The following is a 17,141-nucleotide window of genomic DNA, read 5'->3' on the forward strand; positions in this document are numbered from 1 at the left end:
AAAATCTCTATCTGCACTTTGTATCTCTATATACTTGATTTCAACACTATTTTCAACAACTAGACAAATATATTTTGGATAATTTAATATTAGTATTAGTATAACCTCTTATTTTACGTCGCTTTCTAAGATATTCTAATATCTAATATATACTAGATATATTATAAGCTATATGTAGTAGTATTTAGTAGTAGTAGTATTTAGTATTTTCTTTATTAATAATTTAATAACTTACGATAATTATCCATACTTTATACATTATTTTCTTAAAGCTATGATCTAATGTCGTCAGCTAAACATAACGATTGCCTACTCTTTTTATGCCTCTAATCTTGTAGCGAGTTTTATATTATAATTAGTATAACTATTGCTGTTATGCACACATAAATGCGATTAAAAGATCTCGTCCATAACTATAATCTATATGTATTAGATATTTAGATATAAGCTAATATATTAATATAATATATAAGCTAATATATATTCTAATATATTGAGTTTCTATGCCTATAATAGAATGTAGAATGTATAATGGATAAAAATATTATGATATTTAATCGTATTGTCAAAAAATAATTTGCAATTAAATTGGAATTAAATTGGAATATTTAATTCGATAAAATGATGTTTCAGAATTTTTTACTATTCTAATTTTTTGCTATTGTCAGGAGACCAGTTACGCAAAGAATGATCCAATTGCTCCATGGTCCATTTATTAGAAATTAAAAATCAAAATTAAATTTAAAAATTAAAATTTTAATTTCATTGAATTTAATAATTTATTTTACCACATAAATTATTGGACGTCATAGTCCGATATCATTGCCTTTAACGCGATGATATTGTGGCGCTCTTTTCGGTGACAATCGATGTATAAAGGACTTACAGAACCATTCTTCTTGGTTAGTATGTAAAATACGCTATACAGAGTAGTCATCTAACGAAGACTACTCTATGGCTATATAGTTGAAATAAAATGTAAATTGCTCTATCTTAGCCATTCATTTTGGCACATTTTTTGTATATCGGTGTAGAATTGTTGATAAATTCACTCCCCTTTCATCGAAATAATTACTAGTCCAAGATTTCAAAGCACTTTTTCAAATTTTTTCGCGTAAGACATTAACAGTTACGTTAACACCACAGTTGCTTAAATTCGATCATATTTTTCATATGAGAAAGGAAGATAATTAGCAATTAACCTCATCTTTGCAAGTAAAACACCTTCTTCGCACTATCTAGCCTAGTATTTCTTTGAACATCATTTGGAACTTAACCTTTTTGTAAACTTTGTAAGCCATCACATTTAATTTACTCTCGAGAATTCGTTCCATTATTGTTTTCGATATATTACGATGAGTAACAATTTGTCTTCTACTGATCTTCCATCAGCAGTGCTGCTTTTATTTTATTTGATCCTCAATTTCTGGAACCACGTTTACCGCAGATATAATTCTTTCTGCGTTCTATAACTTTGTCAGTTTCATTAAAACGTGTTTTGGGTCGAGGCATGAAAGATTATTTTACACTGAGGTATTCGAGGGTTCTAACAATAGCTATTTGTGATTTTTCGCGCAATCACATTATCACTGCAATACGGACAATAATGAAATATGCCACCAGATCGAAAGTTATAAAGTTGAAAATTGTTTGTAGTTTACTTTAGTCACCCAATAGATTATAAAATATTATCTTACGTTATTATGGGAATTTATCTGGTGTCAGTCTCAAGCACATGGTCACTTGATTTTTCGACTTATTTTAGAGTTGGAAATTGACTGAATATTCTTGGTTAATATGAATATAATGTGTTCGGCTGATAATGAGTTAAGTTTTAAACAAGTCCATTAAAGTTATAGTATTATTTTATCTATATAAATCAAACTATTGACGTAAAATTTTCCGAAAATAATTTTTCTTAATGTATTCTCAAAATAAGCTATTTCTATATATAAGAAGTAAATAAAAAATAATTCTAAATACAGACATAAAATTTTATTTCTATGTTAAATAAAATTTTGATGAGTAATTCAGTATTCGTAATATTGTATTCGTAATAAACGCAATTATTATTCTACTGTTGGGATGGGTATGTATCTCATACATATCACGAGTACAAAAATACATACTAAAGCTAACTTAAAATTAAATAAAAGTGTGAAATATTTACACAGATTCCGTTAAAATTTATGGAAATAAACAGGTAGTGGAGGGGCCATTCCCTGAGTTTAGTTTCCTTTTTCAATTAGTGTGGTCAATAACATAAATCGATTTGTTTATATTTTTTAAATCGAATCCAATATAATAAAAATAATAGAAAATTTAAATATCTTTCATAATTTTCCGTTATCAAGAAGTCTTTTTGTTAGGAATTACATACATATGTTATGTATATAATAACCTTCAGCCCTTCAGCGGACTTTAATACAAAAATAAAAATTTATTAATTAGAATTATTTTTTAAATGACGATTGAATCTTTTTTTAATAGAAATCCGTAAATAATCCTAAAGAAACCATTAAATGGTTTATTTAATCAATTAACCATACATATTTTTTGTCTAACCATACAACTGTTTCGAGTATTGCCAAATACTCATCATCAATTGTCTTTGGAAATGTTTATTTGGTTTATAGGTTTGTATATGATTGAAAGACTCAGAAGCCTAGTATTCTGATAAAATTTAAAATTTTTCACATAGAGAACTGTTATATGTAGTACGTTAAAGTAATGTTGCAAAGTTCCTTGTGTTAATTTAAGCCAGTCATCAATGGAACAAATCTGTTTCACTTCTGCTGAACTATCCTCACAATTGTGATATGATTTATTAAAGAAAACGCCTAACCTTTTTATGTAGTTATATGTACATTTATATATTTTTCACGACTGCCGTTTACAAGACAATCTAACTGTGTTTAACATTCAAGTAAAGTCGCTTATATAGCAGACGTCTGCTAATTGTCAGGTTTTTGGATGTGTCATTGAAATCAGAAGACTTTAAATCATAGTTTCCATTATGTAAGAATATAGGTTCCTAAAAGTGTCTAAAAATGTTTGATAAACTTAAAATGCTATAAAATGTATTTATATTTATGTACAGATTCCCTAATCAATTGGCATGACTGTTCGTGGGAACAAACTACTTAAGGAATCAAAGAATCTATGCAAAATAAATCGTGCAGGATGAACAAATAGAGATACAAAGTATTACGAAGTTCATTATCAAAGAAAGTCAATATTTCTTCCGTACAAATATGAGTGGTTATACCACTTTTCAACTATTTGCAACTACGAATTGAGAGTGGGTCCCTTCTTGACTTACACTCCCAATATAACTTGAAATATCTAAACCAGTGTTGCTTATGAAATCAGAGTAGGCGAATAGCGCTATTTGAATAGTACTAAACAAAACATTAAAATTTATATTAAATCTAGAACCAATGATATTTATAACAGAAATACTGAAGAAAGGTTTTATAGGAACCATGCATCACTGAACTAAACTTACAACTGATGACAAAACTCTCACTTTTTCTTTACGCATTAATCGACTGAGAAAAAATGCAACAGCAAGATCATTGAATAATGCCCTGAGATCACAAATTTGCAGAATATAATAAAGATTTGGCAAAATAAATGATACTATATACGTATATATTCTAATTTCCGTGCAGGCGCTATTCTAGAGTAAGCTGTGTTGTAAGTTAAATATTTTTAAATGTTTTTAAGAAGAGCGTAAAATGATTTTCTTCGAAAGCATAGTAATAAAGATCCTGAACTCAGCAGATTAATAGAGAGTTATTGATACAAAATTAAGTTTAGTCGTTATATGGATTGTTAGTATGTTTAGAGAAAAAACAACTTCATCTGATGTTTAGAGAAAAAAATAGTATAGTCATATTTACAACTTTATGATTAAAAGTTAAAATTTAACTATTTATTGAAGTTTGATTGCATTATATTTAAATGCTATACTACTTTAATATACATTTTTTCAAGATTTTGTCTTAATTTTTTAAAAAATTTTCCTACATATATTTAAGAATTTCATTTTAAACTTGATTTAATAATATTACGCTCAAGTTGATATTCAATTATTATGATAAACTGAAAATCCTTTTTTTTCTAAACACACAGGTAATCACGATATTTAATCGGATTAATTACACAGTATTAATAACAAAGGTTTTTTTTTAATTCTTAACATCATTTTTTGCATAAAAAAAGAAATATAAATACATAAAATATATTTATATACATTTCATATATATATAAATACATTAAATATACACATTTATATTTTATGCTGAAACCAATTAAGTATTTTTTAAATATTTTATCGAATACATTAAGTGTAAAATTTAAGTACTAATAACCACTTTAATTGTAATAAAATTAGTATTTAAATCATAAAAAATGTTTATTGTAATAAATTACAATATAGATTAAATCTTCTAATACTAAACTTTGTAAAATTTTGGAAGTACCGTCATTGTAGGACGTAGTGCAAACTGTATATTTGTTGTTATAAATTTATACTTTATGCTCGGAATAACCGACCAAAGACATGCTTTAAAAACAGTTTTACAAATTTACCAGTTTTTTTTCTTAATTATGCACTTATTGTGTATTGCAAGTTTTGTTTATGTATACATAATTTATTGTCAAATAAATTTTTATTAATGTAGAATATATTTATTTACTAACACTATTTAATTATTATAAGACTTTATTATCGAATTCAAGATTTTGTACGAAATTTGCGCAATAACACAAAATATTATAAAAATTATATATTACTTTATCAACATTAGATTAAATATTTGGTAAAAATGAAATTAAACAATAATTATGTATTCTAGATGTCACTAATTTCAAGTGCAAGTAGTGCCCATAAAAGGGTTACAGTGAGTACTGCACTAGAACTGCGTAGACGCTTCAAGATCCAAGTAAGTTTATGATAAACAAATCTACTGGTATGGGTAATTATATAGGGTAATAAATATTAATCACTATTATTCTATTATTAAATGTTATGTCGTGGTTAACGAATCCATTAATTATTATATAAAACTCATTACTAATCATATGTGTGCAGCCGTGAAAACAATTATAAATTGTTTTATGAATCTTTTTTATATACTCTTTTTTTTTTAAATTGTAAATCATAGATAAAAGTAAAAATAATGATATATAATATTAGAAAGCGATGTTAAAAAATTATTTTATAATCACCGATAAAATTATGTATTATTTCAGAACCTTTATTTAATAATGAACTATTATCACTGTTCTGTCAATTGCACTTATCAGTTATTTTCTGCCAAAGTATAGCCTCTATATGGGAGGTCTAATTGGTAATAAAGATACTTTCGTGATGTGATGAGTTGATAAGCGTTTTAAAATCTGTTTTCTTAAATAAAATTATTATGAGATGATTTTTTGAACTTTGTTTTCAAATTAACAGAAGCCCAATCGTAACAATTTTAATTTATTTTAATTTTTTTATTTTCAAAAGCTATAAACATTTCGAAAATGAATCATTACGTATTAAATAATAATAAAGTTTGTATATATAATATTATTATATAATAAAATATTAATTTTTTTTGTATAAAAAAGGCATTGTGCTTAATTCACATTTTCAAAAAAATTCACATTTTACTTTTATAGAATTAAAAATATATTATAATATATACATGACTTGAAAAGAAAAGAAAAAATAAAAAAACCTATTCAACCTATTCAGAACAAAACCCCTGTTTAATAATTCATATTTTTATAATAATATATGCATTTAGTGTGGGGTAGTTAAGAACAAAAGTTTTTGCATTAAAATTAAGGTGTTCAGATGGAGCTGATATTATTTTGTGTTATTCGCTAAATCTCCAGTTGTTTTTTTTTCCATTCATTTCAAAACCTTCACAAACAATATTAATAGATTTGAACCTTCACTTATAACTTTACCTGGAAATAATTGATCAACTGCGTTCAGACGTAAGTATTAATTTTATCGAAAAATAGATCTTAATATCACTATTGACTTTACATGGCAAATACCAAAGGCAGCTTATACCAAGGAAGATGATTTTATCTTTAGTCTATTAATATTATAAAAGTTTTTGACAGAATGCTACTTTTTTACCATTGTATTTATATAGAAGAATTTTAGAATTTTATATCAGATTATGTTATATGTTTACAACAAATTTTATGGTAATGAAATAGCTAATAAGCTTACTAAAAAGATGGCTTCCTTTTAACTTCCTTTATAAGAGTCGAAACTTGCTGTGAGATAACCACTTATTAGGTTGCATCATCACTAATATATATCAAACATACATTGTTTGTGAAGTTTTGTGAAATATAAACAACTTATGGTGAAATGCTGACAAATACTTTAGTTTAAACGAATTTGAGTTAGATAGGTCACTGTTATCTTAATAGGGTATGTTTTTATTGTAGGTTTTGTTAAATGTAGAGTTGTTCTGCTAGTGCCGTGAGATTGTATCCGCATCTTAACCTGATTTCATTAAACCAACTGAGTTTTGGATTCTTGCACTAAATGGTTTATTATATATTTCCTGAGGTTTTTTAAAAGCCTTAATTTTTTATGGACAAAAGGAATTTTCTTTAAGAATAGCACAATATTATATGTAGATTTTAAATGTTATGATGTACTATTGCCCCTTATTATAATAATAAAATGAATGAGAATGATAATAGTGGTGTGTATTTGGATATTCAAAACAAGATAAAAGGAAATCTTCCGAATTGTAAGGCTAAAACTCAAACTTTTTTAGTTATAATTATTTGAAATAAGGTTGTACTTATGAAAGGAATTTAAAGTATCAAAGAATTCTGACTTCCATAATTATAATGTATCGTTTCCAATCACACATACATATATGATTCTGGTTCCAAGAACGACCGGGTCTACGTCCCGGAGCCACTTGTCGAAGACGACCAAGCGCCATTCAACCACTCCTCAAAGAGACTTCACAAGCAGGTCCGGGCGGGTTACAACAACAACAACAACAACATTAAGAGATCTTAGATCAGTCATCGAATAATCAGTGAAACTTGTAGTGAATACAAAAATTAGTAAAAGAGAAGGGAGGGACACTGTAGAAACCCCCCAGCTAACTGACAAAGAGTAAAACTGCCCAGTTGCACTAACTCGGAAAAATCTCAACATAAGATATAAGTATTAATTAATTATAGTGTGTAATTATTAATAATTGATATTAAGTTTTTGTTTGAAATATTGTATACAAAAAATGGATTGCATTCTTTGACCTATAGACTTTTACTTCTAACATCGTATCCTAAACATATCTGCTATGGGCGCTAAAATACAGCAACTTCACACATATAAGTTTATATTATTTTACTTTTACTCACGAATTTTTTAAGAAAAATTAATAAAAAAAATATTTAATTCACTTACTTTTAATTTACAATCGTAAAGTTCCAAATGAAATTAAAATCTTTGGTTCAAACTATAAACATGTTGAGTGAGAAGAGGTTAAAAATATTTAAATTGCACTCCTTTACGCTGCACTACTAACATTTTTCGTTTAAAGTAAAATTTAAATAATTAACAATTATTTACTTTTAAGTTTTCCGTTTTTTTCGCTCTTCAGTGTCTTTTAGTTGCCACGGACGACGTGATACTTAGCAGCGCTTCAGCTGCTAAACTGCATCGAAATATTTTTTTGTGTGCAAACAAACCAAAAAGCATTGGCTTTAAACAATTTCGTGTAAACTTTCTTTTTTTCTTCATTGAGCAAATGTTTTTAATTGCCGAATTCCAAACGACTTATGCATACGCTCAGTCCACGCCGTGCTTCCACTCTCTCCGAACTGAATTGCTTCCGTTCAGCGAAACGAATTCAAAAAACGTTTTCAAATCTTCTCAGTTGCCCCGTTTTGTAACTGGTTTCTGACTTTTCGATTTTGTTTTCGTTTATTTATTTTTACTTTTCATGCACACCGCCTTTCACGCACAAGCTTTTGAAAAATCATGCGAATTGTTATAAATAAAAAAAATAAGTTACGTCTTCAAACAGAAATGGATTTCTTATCAGGTGTCCAAACAGCTGTTGTTGTTTATTGTTAAACTCTTAGTGTTGCCAGACCGTTATCTGTAAATAATATTTGAATCCTTCAAAAACATAGCAATATTCTATGTTTACTATACAATTAACGAACTCACCACATTTTTAGGTTAGGTTACTACATTTTTATATGAATTGAAAAATGGCTTTTAATGGCATGTACATTTACCGAGTTACATCAACCGAGCTGGTATCATAATTTTAAATCAATAGTAATTATTACTTTAAACTTAAGCATGATATGAACGATGCTACATCAGTGACGACTGCTCTAAGGTGCGGAGGTGTGCGGTCCACACCCTAACATAATTTGCAAATTGTCAAATTATATATATAAATTTATTAAATATCTTCACATCCAGAATTAATATTATTTATTACATTTTCATATATATATTTTATAAAACAATTGTCTATGAAAACTCAATTAATTTGCTTCTCTTTGCTACTATAGTCGTTAGTTGTGCTCATAAGTTTGCACCTCATATCGCAAAAAATTTCTATCATATTTCGCCTTTCCCCTTTAAGCAATTGCATTCATAAATTTCTGTCATAAGTGTGCACAAAAGTAATATGAGCAAAATAATGTGCGTGTGCTCTAGCTTAAAATATGAGAAATAGAGATTGAGAATTGTATGAGAGTATTTTCGGCTCTATTCGAATATCAACTGCATGTATAAGAATCCAACATGTTAACTTGCTGAAGCGGTTAGATGTGCGGCTAAAGTTTGCAGCTCGCATCACCATACATTTCTTTCAAATTTCGTCTCTCCCCTTTCAGCTGTTGCTCTTGCGAATAATAACCGCTATATGTGCGGAGTAGCTGGCCGCACATTTATACGTTGCAAGTGTGTTCTATTTTGTTTGATCACTGCGTAAACATCTTTTTATAAACAAACTGACTGGCAAAGCACAGTTTTGTTTCTACTTAAAGCCATAATTTCTGCTTGAATAAACAGTATATATCATCTTTTATTTTTTTAAGACATAAAAAATTAAATAAATACAAAATAAAAGTACTGAAATTTAACAATTAAAAATAAATATAATAATTTCAATTATTTTACAGCTGGTTTATGATTTCGTTCTAATATAACACAGCAAATGAATTTGTTAATGAACTTCCACAAAAAATTAACAAAACTGCAAAGTGCGAACATACAAGTTAAGTACGGGTTTGGATCAGTTAGCTAATGAACGTTGACTCTGAGCTTTAAATTTGGCAGGGCACGAGTTTAATCCCTGGTTCTAGCAGTGTCAAAAAATTATTTACGAATAATTAAATACGAGAATTAATACCAAGACCACTGATGATGGGTATTAGGCAATACTCGAAACAGCTGTACGATTAGGTAAAAATTCAATTAATTAGAATAATACAAAATTATTTGTTGTTGTTATAGTTTACTAGTTTTCGAAATGTCTCTACTCAATAAATAATTAAAATTAAAGAAATCAATGAATTAATTAAATAATTTATTAAAAATATAATAGGTCTGTTCCACGAGCTACTTATAGTAACTTTGAGTAAACACTGTGTATACACAAGCGCGTTCCACCAGCAAATTTTCAAGTATTTTTGTGTAAATTTTACTTCTGTTTTACTCATGTTTTACTATGAGTAGCTCGTGGAACAGACCTAATGTCTTAACATTTTACTCAATTACCAAAGTATCATAAAAAATAAAAAATCACTTTGAGAGAAAAATCCAGCAATAAATTGTAATGAAAACAAAAAAAAAATTATTTTTATGAAAAACTTTAGTATAAATATAATATAATTTTTCTTTCGCTTTGTTTTAATTTAAGATTACGGAATAGACCTCTTATTTCTTAGTAATAAAATTAACGTTGCACTGCTTAAAAAATATTTTCCAGTAAAACTACCTCCTCACTCTTAACAGGTAGTATGTTATGAATATGGAGTTCACAAAAACAAAATCCTTACATCCTCACTGTATCTCCTTAATTAAACAAAATATGGCTCTTCAAATTGCCTTGGTACATCCGCACAAATGACATGCTAAGACACTTTAGAATAGACCCGATCAAAAATACATAAGTGATAGATCCCTGAAGATATTCGCGAAAGCTGACAGGGTGCTCTATTTAGCACTATTTAATCTCAGAATAATCTCTAGTCGTACGAGGCAGTACGTAGATCTTAGATCAGTCATTGAATAATCACGAAGCTTTTGAGGAATACATAAATTAGTCAGTGAGAAGGGTGGGACTCTGTAGATACCCCCCAACTATCAAAGAGTAAAAGTGCCCAGATGCACTAACTCGAAAACGATTTAACAAGACCATGAACATTGCATATTCACCACATTAGATTAATCGTTTTCTCTTTATCGTATATTTTTCTTTTCGTTTTACAGACAGTATGTGAAATCCTGAGCCGTTATGAAAGCGGGTTAATCGAAGATGAAGTGGACGATTTAAATATAGCAATAAATAGTGGTTATTATTGAACTTTCATAAAAACACATAACAATTTATAAAGCTAAAATAAAATATTTATTTTGATTTTTGCTGTCTTAAAAAAGTGATAATATCTATAAAAAGTACATATATATATAGCGATTATGTCATATTTGTATATAATGTATGCAAAAATTATAGTACAAAATTAACAATTTTATTTTTAAATATTTGAGGCATAGTATTGGTTAGTAGCACCTCCAAAAATATTTAAATATATGTACCGTTTTAAATTTTTATGTACCGTGACTTTCAAACTGTACCCTGTGATCACACAAAAAAGATAGTAGTGCGAAAAGTTTGGAAGCCATTGAGAGAAAAATACGTAAACATGCAAATTTTTTTTTAAAAAACATCCATATACATACATATATAAAAAGCATTTTCTTATATCAATAACATTAAAGGATCAAAGGTTTTTATTTCCAACCAACGTTACTATTGTCGTTAGATGGTGGTGCGCTTGGTGTTGGCTTGTAATCTGGTGGTATACTAAACCCAAGTACTTCAAGGGGATCTTCTTCAGATCTAGCCTTAGTTGCAACAGGAGGCACTGAAGCAGGAGCAGTGGCACGTGCTGGTGATGGTGCTGTAGTAATAGCTGGTGCTGGCACAGGCATAGGATTTGGCATTGCAACTGGTTTTGGAATTGGATTAACATGTGGTGGATGAGTTGATATTGGAGGAATGGGATAAAGATTATTGCTTTGCTGCGGATTTGTAGTACTGTGACTTCCATTTGTAAGATTGCCATCCGCTAAGAATACTGGATATCTTGGCTTATATGTATTGCTCTCGAATTGCTCACTACGCACATCTTCTTCAAAGGTTGGTGGTGCTAAAGATATATATATATTTTAAAAAATAAAATATAACACACAAAATTTTTATTAAAGCACAACTTACGCAGTGGTTTATAGACAGGTCCAGCACTGGGTTGCGCAGTTATCGGCCCTGGTTCGACTGTGCTAGCGTACAGTGGTACAGTGCCAATTGCAAGTGGGAATTCAATTACCAAATCACCTAACAATCGAAATACTTTTGCTATAAATTTAAGAGTATAGCTAACTTTAATAATAGTACAACTCTCCAGAGAGGTGGGAGTTGTAGCGGGTATCTGCAAAAATTCATTGAATTCGGCCTTATTGAGCTTAACTACCTCACCGCAGTGATTGTCGGCCACTTTAATTTCGGTCTCCTGAGTTTTTACTTCAGGTGTGCGACTGGTATACACGACTTTTTTCATTAAACGTACTTTGACATCACTACAGTTAACATCGGATTGATTGTCCAAAACGATATTAAAACGTATTTTTTGTCCAGGCGCATAAGCACTGTATGGTACGTTAACTGTCATAACCATTGGTCCTTTGGTACCACAACACAAACCCCAACAAAAAGTCTTCTCTTCAATTTTATGCAAAGGTTGCTGTAAGTAGAAGAATTTCATTTCATTATATTAAAAGAAAAAATATACTTTAATAAATGTCTTACCGAATTATTTGGATTTAGATTTAAATCATAAGGTGAAATGACTGTGTACGCTTGTTTAAAGGTATTATCATAGCGCATTGATCTATCGATGGTTAGCGTAACTTCGTGCTGTATTTGCCCAGAACTGCCATTAAAGGAAGTAGGTGCATTCGGTGGTATGGTAGCCTGAAAAGGGAATATATACTTTCCGGCCGGTAGTTCAAGTTGTGCCCCACCGCTTTGCCCGTAAACGCTATTTTCCGAACTATAGTACATTTCATGACTGGAGAAGGTCTCTGGTACAGTTTCTGGCTTACCTTCCGAATTCTGTTTTTCAACATTTTCACTCCAGCGCACTTCAGCGAAGCCACTAACGCTGATAAAAATAGCTGTGGGTGAGAAAAACATTATTTTAATTAATCTTAATTCACTAGTAAATAGTGTGTGTAAATTTCATTCACATGAATTAAAAGAGTAAGTTGGATAAATTAACAATTAATCAATTATTTGAAGAAAAGCTAAAATGGTTTGTGTTGCGGCTTCCTTTCAAATTATTTAATTGAATTATGTCACTCGAAATAGTGACATTGTGACATTCAGAAAATATGAGTCTATTCCATATATATTTGAGGTTAAGAAGTACTGTATGAAATAAAAGCCTGTTATTTGTTCAACTTGTTTAAAATTATAGGAATTGTATGGTTTGCATGGTTTTTATAATTTTAGTCCTACATATGATGACTTACTTAGATAAGTTAATGCTCATGCGCAATGGAGGTAAATTATTCTGGCGCCTATGTGTTAATCATAACCTAGGATTATTGAAAAATTCCTTTCGTATTACATGCAAATATTTCCTCTTAACAATCATGCGATTTGCATGGTATCATAATAAAAATATTTTCTGTACATAAGCTTCAAACTATATATGTACATTTAAGAGTTAACAATATTTTTATTTTAGAATATAAGGATATGAAAGTGACGGAAGTGCTAATTAACTGTGACAAATTTATAGTTCCTAACATTTTTTTAAACTACACTTTAACTTAAAATGTCTTTCAACTGCTCTAATAGACAGTTAATAAGTTACAGAACCATTGATTTTTGGCTGAATCATAGAAATATTAGAAAGTTTTTGGGCTTGAACCTGAGTTTATATTTACTTCATGTAATACTGATTCTTAGCTTAGTAATGGACTCATACTGAAATATATAAGTCTATATTAAGTTATCAAGTTCTAAAGTGATGTCATATTTCATATTTCGATTTCTCCCAAATACAAGGAGAAACATTCTAAGTGTATATAACACATATATTCTCAGTAGAATTTAATAGCAATTGACATTAAACCTGAACGAAGCACGAGGAAAGGGAAATACACTCCCGACTGAGGAATACTTTAAAATTAATGTTCACAGCAATGCTGGTAAGAAATAGGTTAATGGACACAGCAGAACTGACCAAGTTTAGCGACAACTATAAGAGAATTAGTGAGCAGCACTTAGGACAAATCATCACTTAAGTCACCCGATTGCAGAGCACATAAAACATTATATTTAATATAATAAGAATTCTCTTAAATCTTTATTACAACATTACAATTAAATTGTTTCGATGCATTTTATATATATTTTTATATGCAATATTTTATATTGGTTAAGTTATGGCCTTTAAGCAAGAAACTATATTCCTCTTTCATTCGGACGCACTTTAAATATACTCTTATCACATAGTATATATTATTAACAAAAAAACTCATTTTTAAATGTTATAGTTTTCAGAATTGTTAAAAAGATTTGGAGCAAATTTGTTCCAAATTAAATCATAGAAGAAGTCTCTCTCTCCAAATTACTTCCTCATGACTTATAAAAGCCTATGTGCGGCTTAATTACTATTTTTGAGGAATATACAATGCTTCGCAATCGTTAGCAATGCGTTTATTTTTAAAATATTCGTAAATCTTCAAACTGGTATACAATAATGAAAAAAAAAATAAAATGATTTTCAGCCGACAATTGTTTAGTCAATAAGAGAAGTTATAAAAAAAAATAGATACAAAATTTGCGGTCGACAGTTGGACACTACTTCCATTCCACACAATGAAAATATTTATAACAAAAGATTAATTTGTTTTAATTTTTTTAATACACATATTCATATTTATATATATGTATAAATTTCTATATGTATATATATGTATTATATAAATACATATGTATCTATATATAATCTGTTTTTGTCGGTTTTCCATAGAAACTTCATTAACATAAAGTACGTTAAGAACAAAGAAAATTGTTAGTAATCTTTTGAACTGCAGGTGTTTTCCATGTACAACGTGTGTTTTTGCACGGGTATGTGTACTGAAAAGTAACTAGTTAGGATTAGAACATTAGAATTAGGATTTTCTTACCAATTTTTGCTATGAAAAGAGTACTGTAGGTAGATGAAGTATATTTTAATCTGAATTACATTACGATTATTTGTCACTGACATTTGGTTTAAAATATTCACAATATTTAGGTAGAAACATTTATTACTTCATATTACAATAAAAACATCTTCGTAGGTTTTTGATTTTTGTTTGGAAAAACATAGATTCTAGTAAAAATATTATATACACATAACCAATCTATTCTTATCACGGTGAATTCTGACCTCTAATAATAATCATAAATGTGAGTACAGCTCAGAATCATTACGATTGGGCTTCAGATATGTAGTATTACTTATATATATGAACATTTTTTATTATTTGATTTTCAATTTTTTGTTATTAAATAAGTGAATGATAAGTGAAGTATGCCATGAAGTCTTTTACACGATCCAAAATGTATTTAGAAAGATTGTTGACGTTGAAACTTAAAAATGGCAGCAAGTTAAGCCTAGGGCTTGAATACAATATTACAAATGATAGCAAAGGTGAGTTGAATGTATAACTTTTGATTTTAATTTTTAATCGAGACATTAAGAAAATTTCATTTAAAAATCTGTTATTCAATCAAGAGTATTTGAATCTTAATATTGACAATATACTATATAAGGAAAATAGCGGTTGTTTTTTGTTAGTATTCTTAACATTTATATTCAGTTTACCATTGTATTTACTTATAATTGTCTTTTTTTAACTTCAACATCATTTTCTATAATAAAATAATAAAAGTAACTTAATATTTGGTCTGTGTTAAAAATCTGATCATATTTTTATCAAATTTTTAAAATAAATTTTAATAATTATTGTATATTTTATTTTTGCTTTTGTTCATCATTTTAAGACAATTCTATTTATGGTAGTCCTTAAAAAACATTTTAGTCCATACGAGTATAAAATAAGTTAGGAATGGTGTTATAGAAATAAAATATGTGTGATAGAGGTTTAAATACTCTGGGCATATTATTCGCATGTTAATTTAATTAATTTGCTTACATCGTTAATGAAAAAGTTCAAAATTAATTCGATATCTCCAAAGGCGGATGGATGAAAGATGTATTGCTCTTGAAATGTCTAAATATATTCTTTCAAATACTAAACTTATGTTTTTATAATTCGGATCTACTTAATATATTTGCTAATAAAAATTATTAACATTATATTATAAAATTAACAATGTTTTGCTTTAAATAACTTAATTGTATGTCCCAAGAATAAGCAATGCAAAAATTATTTAATGACAAACTAAGTTCCTTCACTCCAGTTATGCATGCAGTCGTTGGCAAACTTAGCTCAAATTTATAGCTTTAAATTTATATATAAATTTATTTTACTGTAATAAAAAATGTAACAAGAAAGTAAAAAGAAAATAAATAATAAAAAAGGTTTCTTTTCACTTTAAAGTGATAAATTAATATATAAATTTTGTTTAGTTTGTTTAATAAAGTCTGGTATAATAAAACATCTAAAAATGTAAATAAAGATTGGGGACAAACAATTATTCAATTTGTAGGAAGATTTTAAAATATGTATGCTCCTACAATATGGGCAATAAAGAATTTCGTTTGTTCCTTAGAAGTGGAGGCAATATTAGTTGTAAATTATAGATTCACACCAGTCATATTGAAGTCCCATAAAAAGTAAATAAAGGAATAATTATTTTCTATACATAGACTATATTTTCATTATAATTAAATTTAAAAAATAGGTCAGAAAATTTGTTAACGATTAAAAATATATATTTTTTAACGATATCGACTGAGCTAATTAAAAGAGTAAGTGTATTTCTATCGGTTGGTATCCACTTAACCTTCCTACTATACGTTACAATAGAATTATTAAAAATTGATCTATTTGAAGTTAATTATTGATTTGCATTGCTACTATTTGTAGAAAAGATGTATTGTATCAACAAAAAAAGAAAGTGTACTTGGTAATGAGAAAATTTTTATTACTTCAATAAGTTACAATGAGAATTTTTTTTATTTCAGCTATTACATTCTTATTTAGTTATTTCCAGTTATTAAATTTAAGATTAGTTGCTATAAAGTAGTGATCTATATTTTTGAAATTATAACATAACGTTCGTATATTATAGTATGATCGTAATGTACTATACTATTGTTACGATGCGTACGTATTAGTTTCATAAATATCGTCTTATTTAAAAAAAGCGCCTTTGAAATCTATAAAAAATGCTTGGTAACTCTATATTAGAAATAGAGCCCTAAGCACTTCTTAAATTTCCAAAAATATCTATAACAATATCTACACGAAGTTTAACTTTAGAATCAGTCACATTAATAATATATTTTAATTTTTTAAATGATAGTAAGAAACCAATAGGTCTAGGCGTGGTTTAGAACCAGCCTGACATAGCTAACCTTTACAGTCTTTGAACAATAGTGAGCTACAACAACAAAATTCATTTTATATTATTTTAATTAATTGAATTTATGGTTGACCATATAACTTGGAAATAATTCTTGTATTTAATTGTTTGTAAATAATTTTTTGAGACTGCAAGTACCAGGAATCGAACTCGTGTCCTGCCAAATTTGAAGCTCAGAGTTAGCGCTCCTTAATCAACTGAGACAAAGCCGTACTTGACTTTTATGTTCGCACATTTTTC

The 17,141-nt window shown here is 28.2% G+C and overlaps 1 protein-coding gene across 1 annotated transcript; it reads right to left on the reverse strand.

Annotated features, from left to right (window-relative positions):
• Positions 1 to 10,626: 10,626 nt before the first annotated feature.
• Positions 10,627 to 12,485, reverse strand: LOC119675531 (arrestin domain-containing protein 1-like). The gene is made up of 3 exons (XM_038086738.1): positions 12,099 to 12,485; positions 11,511 to 12,033; positions 10,627 to 11,442 (listed from the first exon to the last, which is right to left on the reverse strand). Exons 1-3 carry the CDS (start codon positions 12,483 to 12,485, stop codon positions 11,024 to 11,026), a joined length of 1,329 nt encoding a protein of 442 aa, XP_037942666.1. The 3' UTR covers positions 10,627 to 11,023.
• Between the last annotated feature and the right edge of the window lie 4,656 nt (positions 12,486 to 17,141).

The sequence above is a fragment of the Teleopsis dalmanni genome, chromosome 2, assembly GCF_002237135.1.
Source record: "Teleopsis dalmanni isolate 2A chromosome 2, ASM223713v2, whole genome shotgun sequence".
Classification (NCBI taxonomy): domain Eukaryota; kingdom Metazoa; phylum Arthropoda; class Insecta; order Diptera; family Diopsidae; genus Teleopsis; species Teleopsis dalmanni.

Coding starts and splice junctions, on each gene's coding strand:
- LOC119675531 (XM_038086738.1), bottom strand. CDS start 12,485: ATGTTTTTCTCACCCACAGCTATTTTTATCAGCGTTAGTGGCTTCGCT. Junction 12,034..12,098: donor ATCTAAATCCAAATAATTCG/GTAAGACATTTA, acceptor TTCTACTTACAG/CAACCTTTGCATAAAATTGA. Junction 11,443..11,510: donor ACCTGTCTATAAACCACTGC/GTAAGTTGTGCT, acceptor ATATATCTTTAG/CACCACCAACCTTTGAAGAA.